Source organism: Conger conger, chromosome 11, assembly GCF_963514075.1.
Source record: "Conger conger chromosome 11, fConCon1.1, whole genome shotgun sequence".
Lineage (NCBI taxonomy): Eukaryota > Metazoa > Chordata > Actinopteri > Anguilliformes > Congridae > Conger > Conger conger.
In genome coordinates this window covers 16,253,625-16,268,398 of record NC_083770.1, presented here as the reverse complement: position 1 = coordinate 16,268,398, position 14,774 = coordinate 16,253,625, and the positions used below count along the sequence as shown (strand labels likewise).

Genomic DNA, 14,774 nt, shown 5'->3' with positions numbered 1-14,774 from the left:
ACTAACTCAGGACAGTACTATGTACAAAGAAAAGACACATTTTCCTACACTAACTCAGGACAGTACTATGTACAAAGAAAAGACACATTTTCCTACACTAACTCAGGACATTACTGTGTACAAAGAAAAGACACATTTTCCTACACTAACTCAGGACATTACTGTGTACAAAGAAAAGACACATTTTCCTACAGTAACCCGGGACAGCAATATGCACAAAGTAAAACCACACTGAGTGTTCCTCTTTCAATCTCTTAAAGGACATAATACATTTAATTTGCTATAAAGTGTTATATAATTTATTTTATATTAAGGGCGAATACACACTGTAAGTATGAACACACTCAGAAGCATAGCACAGCAAAGCCATTCATGATAAATCGGAAAACCCACACTTCAGAACACATCATTAAATTCACATGCTATGCCATCTTTTTGCAGTAAGTTTTTAGTACTTTTATTTTATTATCCTTCATGCATGCCCACAGTAGGTTTTAATGCATATTTTAAATCACATATATTTTTCTGATGGCATTTCACTGAGCTGTCGTAGCAGTAATTTTCTTTGTTTTTTTCCCACTATCTTTCTGTGTTGATTGTATTTTTGTGTTTTATGGGGGTTGCAGTGCCATCTTATTATTGATTTTCATTTTATTTAGGGTGGGGTGGGGTTGGGTGGGGTGGGGTGGGGTAGGGTGGGGTGGGGTGGGGTAGGGTGGGGTGGTGGGCGGAGAGGAAGCCCTGAAGAACACAGACACAGCACGAGCACTCAGGGGTGCAGTCAGTGTTGTGGGAGAGTGAAGTTTAATGATTTGTGTGGGTTGGTTTGGAATATAAAAAGGTCTGAATGACTGCATAGTTCCACTGGCTGTGTTAGTACAGCACTGGTCCCCAGGGGTGAGTGTTTCCTAAAGAATCTGCTGCCCATACACAGCAGATTTTCAGACACACCCCCACAAAGGTCATTTGTCTTGGAGGTGGGGGGGGTTGATTGGGCTAGTAACAAGCCCCTCAGGGGTTTCCAGTGTTCACTAACCAAAGCCCCCCGCCCCCCCCCCAAAAAAAACACCCGCCCCTCCACCAAAGCCCAAACGTCCAGACAGTGTACTCATTTCAAGGTGTTTTACAGTTGGATGATGAGCATTCTTTCCCTTTTCTATGAATAGCTTGTTCAGTGCCAGGTTTGGAGGCCCCATAGTAATAAATGGTCAATGAAACATGCTGATGGACATTTCCCTTCAGGTCTTTTCCTGTCTCCCCCGCTGAGGGATGCCCAACCCATAATGCTGGACTTGTTCCATCTGCAGCGCCCTCTGCAGGTTGGGAGGGTGTGCAGCAGTGCAGATGTGCATGTAATTCAGCAGCCAGACTGAACTGATGAACATTGTGTCGTTGAACTGTGCAGCTGAGGCAGTGCTTGGGAAGTGCTACTGCATCACCAAACAGAAGCTTCGTTACAGACCCCAGTATGACCAGCAAACCTTTATAAAAGGAAAACAGAAATACAAGCACATCTATCGGGCTACCCAGGAAAGTGTTCAGCATTTATTCAACTCTTACAGGCAGCTCATGTGAGTCCAACAGGGCCATATGTACTCTGCAAGAGTTGATTTAACACTGAATATTTTACTGTGAACCTACCAATGCCAGCACTTTGAAGATCAGCTCTACAGTGACCTACTAATGACTAGACCATTCATCCATTCACCAACAATTCTATATCCTGCTAGCATCTGTTAGCATCGGATCCTCAGCTTCATTGCTAGCTTGCGGGCCACTGTAGTATCAGTTTGCATGAGCGGAAAGAGAATGATAAGGAACCTGCACACTGTTTCAGTGCACTAGATTAACAAACAAATTGCCTTTCATCCTACATTATGTCCATCAGCTTCATCCACAGTCTGAGTCACTAAAGGAAATGGCCCCTTATCAACTCGCTCTTAAGAGCTGAGCCCTTCTGACATCCGACCTCAGGCCTCAGCCAAAACACACAGCACAGCAACAAAGGAGAAAAACTGGATAAAGTACACAGCTGCCCATGACAGGAATGGCCTTCAAAATATGTCTCAATCTCACAAAGAATAAGTTCCCTAGCGACCGGTTTTCTGATTGGACGCATTGACGGATGAGCGAGGAAACCCGCGTTGTGATTAACGCCAGTGCTTTGTGCTTTTCTCTCCCCAGGCAGAGCATGGTTGTGTAGGGAAGAGGGAAGGGGCTCGATGATGTCGTTCTTCGGGCTGAGCTGCGGGAAGAAGAAGGAGAGAGGTGAGCTTTCTGACGGTGTGAGGTACAGGCGAACTGCCATGGGGGGTGTTTCACAAAGCAGGATTACTGAGTTAGCTGGATAACTGCACAGAGTAAAACCCACAAAGCAGGATTACTGAGTTAGCTGGATAACTGCACAGAGTAAAACCCACAAAGCAGGATTACTGAGTTAGCTAGATAACTGCACAGAGTAAAACCCACAACGCAGGATTACTGAGTTAGCTGGATAACTGCACAGAGTAAAACCCACAAAGCAGGATTACTCAGTTAGCTGGATAACTGCACCGAGTAAAACCCACAAAGCAGGATTACTGAGTTAGCTGGATAACTGCACCAAGTAAAACCCACAAAGCAGGATTACTGAGTTAGCTGGATAACTGCACAGAGTAAAACCCACAAAGCAGGATTACTGAGTTAGCTGGATAACTCCGCTGAGTAAAACCTGGAAGCCTCCCAAATCTGGAACATGGACTGAAATAAAAATAGCTGTTCTGGGTCTTACTCAGTGCATTTATCCAGCTAGCTCTGCTTTGTGAAATACCTCCCCTGTTCTCTTAGGTTGTCCTCTTAAATAATCTGCTCCTCTTCTGTTTGTCTGTCCCTGTTTTTAACCAGTAAACAAGCACCTCTTCACAGTAAAGTGTTTATTCAACTCTAACAGGGTACATATCACAGTAGTCATGTAGTGACAATATGCACTGTGTAAGAGTTGATTTAACACCGAACAGCTGTCAGCACACCGGTGTTTTGCACATTTGGTCTGTAGTGGTACACTAGCAGCAGGCCTATTGGCCTAGTATGTGCTGCTCTTTTAGCTGCTGACCCTTAGCTCCCCTCATCAGCTGTCCGCTGGTGGGTTTCTGTACACGGACTGCTGTGCCAATGGTGTCTGTCCCTGCTCTGCCTGTCTTCCATTTTCTTTTTATTTGCCTCTCCCCTGTCTGTGTGTTTGTGTGTGTGTATGAGTGTGTCTGCTGGCATGTGTGTGTGTGTGTGTTTGCATGTGTGAGTGTATGTGTGTGTGTGTGTGCGTGCGTTTATGCGTGTGTTTGTACATTATTGCCAGCAGTCTCAGTACAGATGCATGCTGAAAAGCACATCCTGTAAAGCTGTGTCGTTGTACATGCAGCGTTCATCGGTGCTCATGTAAGGAGACCCTGACCTGTGGCTCTTTGTCTTCCAGAGGAAGAGAGATGGCTCAAAGCAAATGACAGAGAGTTCAACCTTTCCTTCAAGTATGCGGTGAGTGGAACGGGAGTACCCTTAAACACTGTTATCTGTTCCTCTGTGGGGAATCCAGCAGAATAATTAAGAACTTGGTTTGAAATGTTTAATTCCCACAGTCCCTCATAAACTCCCTGCAGATAAATCCCTGACAATTTTAGTAGAAACATGTTTCCACAAATATCCAGAATAAAAAATGATTATTTTAATAATTGTGAAGGTTTTTCTTGGCAACCAAATCCTCTGGAATCTTCATTGTTTAATTTTGCTGGAATCTCCAGTTTTCAGGATGAAATTTTCAGACAGGTATGTGACCCAGATCTGGTGCATGCATTTGCTGTAAACTCTGTATGGCTTTGCACAAGCTGTCTGGCAGAGTTTGGGCCCATTGTGGTTGAGAAATGTCTCAAGTGTGTGAAGGCTGGTTTGTTCTGTGGGGCTAAAGTGTGTGAGTCAATATTTGCTCTGTGGGGGTGGCTGTGTGGATCTCCTACTCCCTGTTTACGATTTGCGATAGGCGGCTGGCTGTCTGCTCGCAGGACACACCCCTGCTGGCTCTGGAGCTCAGCCATGTTGTTCACTGTACCACCATTTCCCCACCATACCAGCCATCTTTCCCACCATACCGGCCATCTTTCCCACTGTACCACCATTTCCCCACCATACCGGCCATCTTTCCCACTGTGCCACCATTTCCCCACCATACCGGCCATCTTTCCCACTGTGCCACCATTTCCCCACCATACCAGCCATCTTTCCCACTGTGCCACCATTTTCCCACCATACTGGCCATCTTTCCCACTGTACCACCTTTTCCCCACCATACCGGCCATCTTTCCCACTGTGCCACCATTTCCCCACCATACCGGCCGTCTTTCCCACTCTGCCACCATTTCCCCACCATACCGGCCGTCTTTCCCACTGTGCCACCATTTCCCCACCATACCGGCCGTCTTTCCCACTGTGCCACCATTTCCCCACCATACCAGCCGAGTTTGCTCTTTCGTTTTGAGGATGAATAGATAAATGCCCCTTGTCACGGTGGTAAAGAGAATAGGCCTTCCATTATTAACACCTTTAGTTCTAAAGGTACAAGGCTATAAAACTGCTCCAGATGAACATTAGTAGTTTTTTTCTCGATCACTTTGGCCCATTATCGCTCAACATTTTTAATGTGTATGTTAATGTTTAAATGTAGGTGCATTTGCCAAAACATGGTTCAGCTCCAAAAGTGCGTACCTCACTCCAAGTCATTAACTCATGTTTCACAATTAAATTATTGTTTCAATGAATTATTCATCAAAATGAAAAGTCCCTTTATCATTGTTTGAAATCACGACCATCCAAATGGTTAGACATATTGTCATTATGACAGTGCGCCCTGAAAAAACGTTTGTTACAGTAACTTCAAACTTCAGTCTCACTTTCTGCAGTACAATATTTCACGTTGAAATATCAATTTTATTGATACTGTGACACTGTGCAATACAGAAAACACAACAGTGCAAGGGTATCAAAGGGTATCAAATTCAAAACATTGGTGCTAGCCTTCCAAGCAGTTAAAGGGTCTTCCCCAGCTTATCTGCAAAAAATCATCAGACCCTACACCCCTGCCAGACCTCTTCGTTCAGCCTCCACAGGCCGCTTGGCACCTCCCCCTCTCAGAACCTCCACCTCACACTCACGACTACTGTCTGTTCTGGCTCCACGGTGGTGGAACGAACTCCCCGTTGAGGTCAGAACTATAGAATCTCTCCCCACCTTCAAGCGCAAGTTGAAGACGCACCTCTTCAAGCAGCACCTCTCCCCATCCCTCCCTACCTCCCTGTGAACCTTAATTGTTGTCTCTGTGACTTGCTTTGTGTATCGGTATTTTTAGTTGGCTAGGGAAGCAGTGTTTGGATAGTTAACTTTGGTCACTTTTGCTCTGTTTGTTTGTTTGTTCAAAAAAAAAAAAAAAAAAAAAAAGCCCCTTGTCCTTCTCTTTGTTGTACAGGTAGCAGTTGAAATTGTACTTACCTCTAGGGTCTTTCAGCGAACTTATCCCTGGTTATGGGTATGCACTTTGTTGTACGTCGCTCTGGATAAGAGCGTCTGCCAAATGCCAATAATGTAATGTAATGTAATGTATCAGTTTGAAATCACCATATAATACCTCACAGTATAATTCATTTATTCTTTCTGAACTTCAAACATGCATTTACTGTACACTGAACTAGCATTAAGAATTACAATATCGCCCAATTGTGCACCTGTTTTCCCTTCAGGAGAGTTTGTATGATGGCCCACAAACTGACAATTAGGCCAATTGTAGACAATTGTACGTAATCATTTACATAAATGTGCTTAACATTTGCAATTTGTAGAATGCAATGAGAAATTGTGTTCTGTTGTAAGGTTATGGGGTGGAGGTTTTCACATTGTTTTGAGAACGTTAATTGTCATTCGACAGTTGGGCCAAAGCGATTGAGTTAAAATGTAAGAGACACGGAGGCGACAGCAGACACTGTTGAGAAACCGCCCCAGCTCCTTCAGCAACTTTCTGGGTTGTTATGACGACCTTGGGATGCTCTGATGTCAAGCAAGTGAGGATGGTTGCCGTGGGGACTTACAGTATGCAACACTTTCATTTAGCACTGGGTTCCCCTGAGAGATATCACCCATGGTTACGTGTGTTGCACTCTTAAGAATGAAACCATGAACAAACGAATGAAACAAAATTGGTGCTACAGTAAGACTGAGTGTGGGGGGGATATTGCATGGCATACCCAATCAGAGTGTTTTTTGAAGTACAGTCGGTTGATTTGTTTGCCTACAGATCAGGTGAGCAGGGTGAGTAAATGTCCTGTAACTTAATGGCCAGAAATGCACATTCTCTTTCAGAAAGAGGGGACTGTGTGAGTCAGCTATGTGTGGGAAATATTTGCCAGTCTACCAGGAGCTTATCAGAAAAAACAGATGCTGTTAGATTACACTGTTAAAATGCACCCTTAAGAGTCTATGTACTCAAACTTGTCAAACCCTGCAAAAACCCCAGATATCCATTTATATCTACAAAGGGAAAGGGAAATATTGCATTGTGATTGTGCAATATATGGAAAGCAATGCCTCACTTATTTTGCTTCATGATTTTCTCTCATGTATATCTTCATCTTAAAATGAAATGTGATCTGTTGTAAGAATATGATGAAAGAAAACTTTCACCTTGTTAATTTAGTTTTTGAATGTGGCCTTTAGAGAGTGCCATAATGAACAACATCAGATTAAGGAAGAGACAGTGGAGCGACAGGTCTTCTGCCCGCTTGTGTAACCCAGTCACGGTGGAGTGGACTTTCGCTTCCTCTCTCCTCTTTAAAACTTTAAAACCTCTTTTCACCATAACTCAAATCTGCTAACGCAATTCTTTTTTTATGCTTTTCCCTCATTTTTCTCACAAAGAAATATTGTCAGCACAGCTTACCGCAAGTCACGTCTTATCACACCGCAGCTTACAAGTCAGGCCCCCACAGATATGGGGCTGAGGAAGATATTTCATGTGAATTGGGTGCAACTGATTGGTCAGTGAGTGTCAGCATCACATACTGGCACTGGCGTGCTTTGGATTCGAAAACCAAACCATGCTACATACTAAATAGGGCCTTATGAGACACAAGACCATTTACACAGTGAGACAGTGCTTTAACAGATACCAGACTGTGGGCCCAATCTGCACACTAATACAATGCTTTAACAAGTAAGAATCACGCAACTGCCCTCAAACCAACCAGATGATTGGCTAATTAAATGATGTAATTTCAATTAATGTAACTGACATATTGTGTTTTAAGTTTCTGTATTTACAATTATAGTTTACTTCATAACTTTAATACTAATTTGGGTAGAAATGCATTTAACGCATTTCGGTTGAAAACTGTTTCATATGTTTAAGTAGAAATAGTTTTCTCTGTGTTGTTACACAACAAGGCTTTAACTTGGCTTTAAATGTGATTCATCATTTCTTCAGGATGTAAAAATGAACATATGCATATTATTTAATGTAGATGTCAATATGAATTGTATTACTCTATTCTTGGAGAAGTATGTTTGCAGAAATATATCCCTTATCTATGGGAAAAGGTCACTTTCATTGTGATGGCAGGAATAGTAGGTCCTTGCAAACAGTAATATCATTTTCTTTTCTTTATCTGCTTCTCTTCCAGACCAATGCCATAAAAACCTCCAAGTACAGCCTGTTTACCTTCGTGCCGCTCAACCTTTTTGAGCAGTTACAGAGGATAGCCAATGCATACTTCCTGTTCCTGCTTGTCCTCCAGGTAAAACTCCCCACCCCCCCTGCCCCGAGTCCTAACCCTACTCTTTCAGTCTGTTTGAGTCAATTCCAACAACTGAAATGGAGCATATTCAATAGGCAGAACATTCTGTTATACTGCATGTCAAACTGTTTTGTCTGCAGGACAGGAAGGAAGTTCATTCTGTCTGATTTCCAGTGTTTTCCAACACTCTTTGGGAGAGGTTTCCTGGGTGTGTCCTGGGTGTGGGAATGTTGGCTCTGCTAGGTTGGTGGTGAGGTGGCAGACTACCTAAAGTTAGTGTGTGTGATTGGCCACGGTATAAAGGGCACACACAACTGGTCTTTTATTCAACATTCCACCAACTTTCTGCAACTGAATGTTCAGTTGAAATCATGTACCAGGTTGGTGCTTTTGAACATGCCCCTGATGTAAAATGCCATTTGCAGACCGGGGCCGGGAAGGTCGATGGTTCAAGTCCCAGCGTAGCCATGATAAGATCCGTACAGCTGTTGAGCCCTTGAGCAAGGCCCTTAACCCCGCATTGTTCCAGTGGGTATTGTCCCCTGCTTAGTCTAATCAACTGTAAGTTGCTTCGAATAAAAGCATCAGATAAATAACATTATTTATGTTGCTGTCCGATTTGGCTGATTCCACCCGTCTCACTGCACTTCTGTAGTGAAGTGTCATTTCAGAAATGTGTTCTGCATGTATCCACATCTACATCTGTCTGTTTCAGCTGATTCCAGAAATCTCATCCCTCTCCTGGTTCACCACCGTCGTGCCTCTGGTCCTGGTGCTCTCTGTCACCGCAGCTAAAGACGCAACCGACGACATTGTGAGTTCCAACTCACAGGGCCTGACTTTTAGCACAACCTTTTAGCACTGCAAGACTAATAACACAACCAGTGATTGCTGCAAAATAATACCAGGAGCAGTCATTGGTCAAGTTATTGGTTTTGAATGTGGTAAAAGGCTTTGAATGTGCTAAAGGTCTTAGTCAATCAGGCCCATCTGTGTTACACCCCTCTTTACCAGGACTGATATTTTAACATTCATTACTACATACATTTATGTAATGAATGGATTTATCCTCTCCACTGAAAGCTTGACTTCTTGAAATTCCTGTTTGCTGTGCACTTTTCAATTTCCACTGGGCGGGCAAGTGGAGTAATGTCCTTGTAATTGACATAAAGGAGTTGCATTTACCCCAAGGTCCTAACTTTGCAATCATGGGACTTCAGTGATGAGTTTCCTAACACTAGAAACTTTACTTCAGTTCGCTATAGCAGTTTGCTATAGATTATCAGGAGGAATGCTTTTGGTAATGGTGGGAGCCTCTTTCAGTGCCCACTTAGCTTATCTTTCCATAACCATAAATAGTTTCATCTTTACTTATCTGAGTTCTTAACTTATCATCCTTTTGTTATTTCATGGCCACTTACTATATGTTTAGTCAACATGTCCCTCATACACATAAATTCTACTGCAGCTCAAGATATATTTTTAAGCCACCAGAGCAATTCATTTATCATTGACGCTGTAATGTTAAAAGGACATAGGCCATTAAGCAGTCTGGATTGAACAAATGCATTTTGTTGTCAGCATGTAATGGCACTATTCCAGTAACTAGCCAGCCTGGAAATTTTTACAAGGTGCACTGGATGACTTCCAGGAAGACTGCAGTTTTTGCTGAACACTAAGGCGGGGGCTTTAGTGTCTCAGAAGCTTCGCCAGAAAGGGTCTGCCATTGCAGCAAAGGCTGATGGGTATTGTAGTTCAGAATTATTATTATTATTATTATTATTATTATTATTATTATTATTATTATTATAGTATATCTTTTGATTGCTATTATAGAGGAAGTAGGGCTAGAGATTTGGTCCCTCCGTAGTGTTTAACCAGAGCAGTGTGGTCTCCATGGTGGTATGCATAGCCTGCCAAAGTTTAAAAAAGAATATGAAAAGAAAAATCAATGAAAATATACTATATCATGATTGTTAATCACTTTGTGTCATGAGATGGAGTTGAACTCTTCTATATTCAACCAAATCCAGTCATCGGTTGAATTAAATATTTGCTTCATTAGTTCTGTTTACACCATTGATCTGATTCTGCTGAGCTTCTTTTCAGTGCTTTTCTCAGTCTTTCTAATCCGGCTGATTTTATCATTTCAGAACCGACACAAGAGTGACCGGCATGTCAACAATCGCAGAGTGGAAGTCCTCGTCAACGGAGAGTGAGTGCCCCTCCTGCTCTTCTTGTTGTTGTAGTTCATAAAAATAATTTTGCCGAGTAAACGCTGTACTCTCAGATCTGTGCACATTGCTTATTTGGCTCTGCAATCCAAGAACCTGAACTCATAAGGCACCTGGACACTCAGTAACCAGCAAGTCACAAAATGTGATTTGACCAGGGTATGTCTCAGATTGTCACATATACATATAATTTAATTGGGGAAATACTATATGTTACGCTTACACAGGGACATTCAGTGAAAATAAAGAAGTAACTGCGACGTGTCTTCCAGGTCTCAGGAGAATAATTTAAGCGCCAACTGTTATGCTAATATGAGTGGAAGCTGACACAAGATGAGTTATTGTGTTCTGAATATAGGCACAGTCTTGGCATGTTTTTGCCATCGAGCTAGATGCCGGGGGTCCTTCGGGAGGACTTCCTGAAAGTCAGGACACAGCTGCTGGTCTGTCATTTGTTTACTTCCTGTTTCATCAACTCGTGTCCCATGGCACCGTTAAACACGATTTAAACAGACCACACGGTAATTGGAATTAATCATAATCATTCATCCTAATCATTAATCTTAGTTTGGTCGTGAAAAAATACCACTGGCCCCTGCTGCTAAACCGGACCTGGCTATTTTATTTGGTTAAAATAATTCCAGGAAACTGTAATCTAATAGGTTAACTGCTCATTCCAATTTGTAATCAAAAGACGGAAGCAGAGGTTTCACATCCTAGATGTTTCCTTTGAAAGGCAGGCCAGGACCAGATGGATGTTGGGAATCTGAGTGTTTTTAGAGATAAAAGTAACTTTACTCCTACTTCTGAGGGAGCTAAATCCGCCCCAGATGCTCTACTGCTGCTGAAGCGAAGCCATAAGTCTGAGATACAGTGCAGGGCAGGGAAAGAAAAGAGGAAAAGATCGCCATCTAGAGCTTTCATTGTGTAACTGCGTGATAAGGAGATGGGGAAACAGCCAGATACTGACAGGATCTGTTCAGTGTACCCTACACCGGTGATCTTCATTCCTGGTCCTGGTGGGCCTCAGGATCTGCTGGTTTTGGTTCCTACACAACACTTACTTCATCAATTAAAGCAGTCAACAACCTCACCTGGTTTCTTAAGTCTGAATTGGTTGCTGATATTAAGACAAAAACAAAAACCAGCAGACCCTCTGGTCTACCAGGAATGAAGATCACCTTGCACCATATAATATACCATGAGCAATAAGGGACAACTCCACCATAAACCTGCTGCGGTCACGTTGAATGTTTCATTTAGACATTTTAACTGGTGTCCCTTAAATTAATAAATCCTTTTTTTCCTTGTCTTTGCAAGATTGCGGAGTGAAAAATGGATGGACATTCAAGTCGGTGATATAATCAAGTTGGAAAACAACCAGTTTGTGACGGTAAGAGAGTGTTCAGATTGAAAGGGGGTGAATGTTTTGGGGAAGTTACACTGGGTGTGCTGAACCCCTGATGACTCATCAACGGCTTTCTCTGTCATTTCAGGCGGATCTGCTCCTGCTGTCTAGTAGTGAGCCTCTAAACCTGGTCTATATCGAGACTGCAGAGTTGGACGGGTCAGTCTTACTATGTGTGTGTGTGTGTGTGTGTGTGTGTGTCTGTGCGTGTGGGTTCAAACCAAGTATGTAGACCATTTAGAAAGTGATGTCCCCATCAGTATGAAAAACGTTATGTGTCCTCACTATGTATCAAAAACAAGCATGCAAAGTGTGTATGTGTGTGTGTGTTTATACTATACCTGTGAGTATCTATGTGTATGCATGTGCATTTGATTAGGTGTATATTTTGGGAGGATCCAGGTGTCTACACAGACCTCTTTGCATGTGAGTCAGCCTTATGGGAGATTAAGTGAGAAGCATTTTTATGTGTGGTTAGATTTAATGCTGTAATCCTTAGTTTGTCTTACAAAAAAATTAATCAGTGAAATATTAATAATTGAAGTTGTAGCCTGTATATTGTAGCCTGAAATGAAATTGTGAACTGCCCCACCCCCCTCCCCAGAGAGACCAATCTGAAGGTGAAGCAGGCTCTGACGGTGACAGGAGACATGGGAGATAGCATCCAGATGCTGGCGGAATTTGATGGTAAGTTGCCATGGAGACCATCTGTCATCTTCCACCAGTTCTGGAATCATAGCAGCACAGGGCCAAGATTTTCATAAATAAAAACTGTCTTGGGTGTGTGTCTCTGTGTGTGTGTGTGTGTATGAAGTTGATGAAAAAGTGATGTGATTTAAAGATGGTGTAGATAACTAAATTGAATTCACATACCGATGGTCAAATGCAATTTCAAAATTTGAAGCAGCCTCATGTCTACAACTCTCAACCAGAAGCAGAAAGCATGACCAAACGTGATTGAACCGAACAGAACCAAACCACAGCAGCAACCCTTTACACTCCCTGGGGGCAGTTCCCTTGACTATTTCTCCCCTCCCCCTTCAGGAGAGGTACGCTGTGAACCACCAAATAATCGCCTGGACAAGTTCACCGGCACACTGATGTTCAAGGACCACAAGTACCCCATGGACAATGAGAGGATCCTTCTGCGGGGCTGCACCCTGAGGAACACGGAGTGGTGCTTCGGACTCGTCCTGTTTGGAGGTGAGGATTGCGGGGACAGCTCCCCCTGCTGGTCGGAGGGTGGCATACACCGTGGCCCATCAAGACTTTAAGCTTTGACGTTTCCTCTCTGCAGGTCCTGACACTAAGCTGATGCAGAATTGTGGGAAAACTACATTCAAGCGCACCAGTATTGACCGTCTGATGAACGTGCTGGTGCTTTGCGTAAGTGTCTGTGAAACGCTCTTGAGTTGCGGTCAGTACAGGACAATTGGCCAGAGGAGGATGAACTCCCCAAAGGTTTCTTTTTACAAACCTTCTTGTGAGTTTTTCCTTGCCACTGTCACCTCTGGCTTAATTTGTAGGAAGGTTTAAGCCATACTGTGACGCATATTGTGACAAATTCTTAAAATTTGTAAAATGCAATATTTAACTTGATGGATTGATTTAAATGAATTAACTTCCTTTCTCCAATGGAAAAATGGCCATTGTTTTGTATGAAGATTTTTCAATGCTTCCTGAAATGAACCGCATGTTTTTATAATTAGTATTGACATTTTCATCCCTGTGGTCGCGGTAGATCTTCGGCTTCTTGGCGGTCATGTGCACAATCCTGGCCATCGGAAACGGCATCTGGGAGCAGCAGGAGGGGTCAAGGTTCACTGCCTTCCTGCCCAGGCAGGAAGGAGTGGACTCGGCCTTCTCCGGCTTTCTCACCTTCTGGTCCTATGTCATCATCCTCAACACCGTGGTGCCCATCTCCCTCTATGTCAGGTGGGTGTGCTGCTGTGTGTGAGACAGAAGGGGGTGGCAGTGAGTGGTGCTCTTTATACAAGCTTTTTACCGCAGGTTAATGTGATAAAAAAGATGACATCATCAAACTTATTTCAAATTAATGAATCTGTTGTCTACTAGTACTTTGTCCTGGCATGGACTATTTTTTTATTTGATTTTTTTATCTGCCTTGTCAGTTATCAATATTTAATAATGAAATTACTCATGAAAATAATGAGATGGAAACCACAACCTGTCTATCTGCTGTACCCAACCATCTCAGTTTAATCAATATGCATGATTGCATTTAATCATAATTGCATTAAAATGCCACTGTTTCTGAAACTCTGTATATCAGCGTGGAGATCATCCGCTTGGGGAACAGCTTCTACATCGACTGGGACAGGAAGATGTACTACCCCCGAAGCGACACGCCCGCGGAGGCCCGCACCACCACCCTGAACGAGGAGCTGGGCCAGATCAAATACATCTTCTCCGACAAGACGGGCACCCTCACCCAGAACATCATGACCTTCAACAAGTGCTCCATCAACGGGAAGTCCTACGGTATGTGTGTGATACCCACAGCGTGAGATGCTTCCTCACCTGTCGCTGGCTATCTATATCCACGTCATCTAAGGTAGGCATACAGATAATGTATATTTCATGTCCTTTCCCCACTGGAAATTCCAGCTAAAACCAGCTGGGATTCTAAGCTGGTCTTACCGTATGCGGTCGTAGCTGCTCCGTGGCTGGTCAAAGCTTGTTAAAGCTCATTACGATGGTTGAGGAAGCTGGCAGCCAACCTACTACCTAACTATAGGCTGGTCTGCAATTTGACCAGCTAAATCCAGCTGGAAGTGTCAAAAACACAGCTTAAACCATCTTCACTATCTTAGACTGAATATGGTATATGGAAGATGGAATTTTCAGCTGGGTTGATTTGAGTTACAGAAATTAAAAATGGTGTGAGATGGCACTTCTGATTTTTCTTTTTTTTCATGTGTCAGGGTTTTTCAGATGCTGTGGACAGCCTGTGATTGTACAGCGACACTTACACTGTGATATCATTTCCTGTGTTTTTCAGGAGATGTGTTCGACTATGCTGGACAGAGAATGGAAATTACTGAGGTGAGAATGAGATAATGTGTGTTTGTGTGTGTGTGTTTAGAATCAAGTTTTTTACAGGTTTCAGTAATATTACATGCTTTGCCAGAATGATTAATATTTGTAGTAACAGCTTTGACCTATGAAAAGGCACCAGACTGAAAAACAACAAGTAAATAAACGATTCCGCTTCAACTACCAATACAATAAAAACTGTTTTCTCTAATGAGTCTTTACTCTGAAATGTCACAATTTGGCCTTCACCAGAACAGCTTTGCCTGGGGT

At 42.9% G+C, this 14,774-nt stretch overlaps 1 protein-coding gene across 2 annotated transcripts in view; it reads left to right on the top strand.

The window, feature by feature from the left end:
* The window catches only part of LOC133140471 (probable phospholipid-transporting ATPase IM), a 35,007-nt gene that overhangs the window by 7,102 nt on the left and 13,131 nt on the right, over positions 1 to 14,774 (top strand). Inside the window, exons 2-14 of one of the 2 annotated variants that reach the window (XM_061260459.1) lie at positions 2,185 to 2,268; positions 3,452 to 3,510; positions 7,692 to 7,805; positions 8,521 to 8,619; positions 9,959 to 10,020; positions 11,360 to 11,432; positions 11,536 to 11,606; positions 12,052 to 12,134; positions 12,492 to 12,650; positions 12,745 to 12,833; positions 13,189 to 13,382; positions 13,741 to 13,949; positions 14,470 to 14,513. In XM_061260459.1, the coding sequence (XP_061116443.1) occupies positions 2,223 to 2,268; positions 3,452 to 3,510; positions 7,692 to 7,805; positions 8,521 to 8,619; positions 9,959 to 10,020; positions 11,360 to 11,432; positions 11,536 to 11,606; positions 12,052 to 12,134; positions 12,492 to 12,650; positions 12,745 to 12,833; positions 13,189 to 13,382; positions 13,741 to 13,949; positions 14,470 to 14,513 (1,302 nt within the window). In that variant the 5' untranslated portion in view covers positions 2,185 to 2,222. Of the gene's footprint in view, positions 1 to 2,184; positions 2,269 to 3,451; positions 3,511 to 7,691; positions 7,806 to 8,520; positions 8,620 to 9,958; positions 10,021 to 10,514; positions 10,561 to 11,359; positions 11,433 to 11,535; positions 11,607 to 12,051; positions 12,135 to 12,491; positions 12,651 to 12,744; positions 12,834 to 13,188; positions 13,383 to 13,740; positions 13,950 to 14,469; positions 14,514 to 14,774 lie in introns of those variants that run through there. The other variant, XM_061260460.1, reaches the window with a different exon arrangement.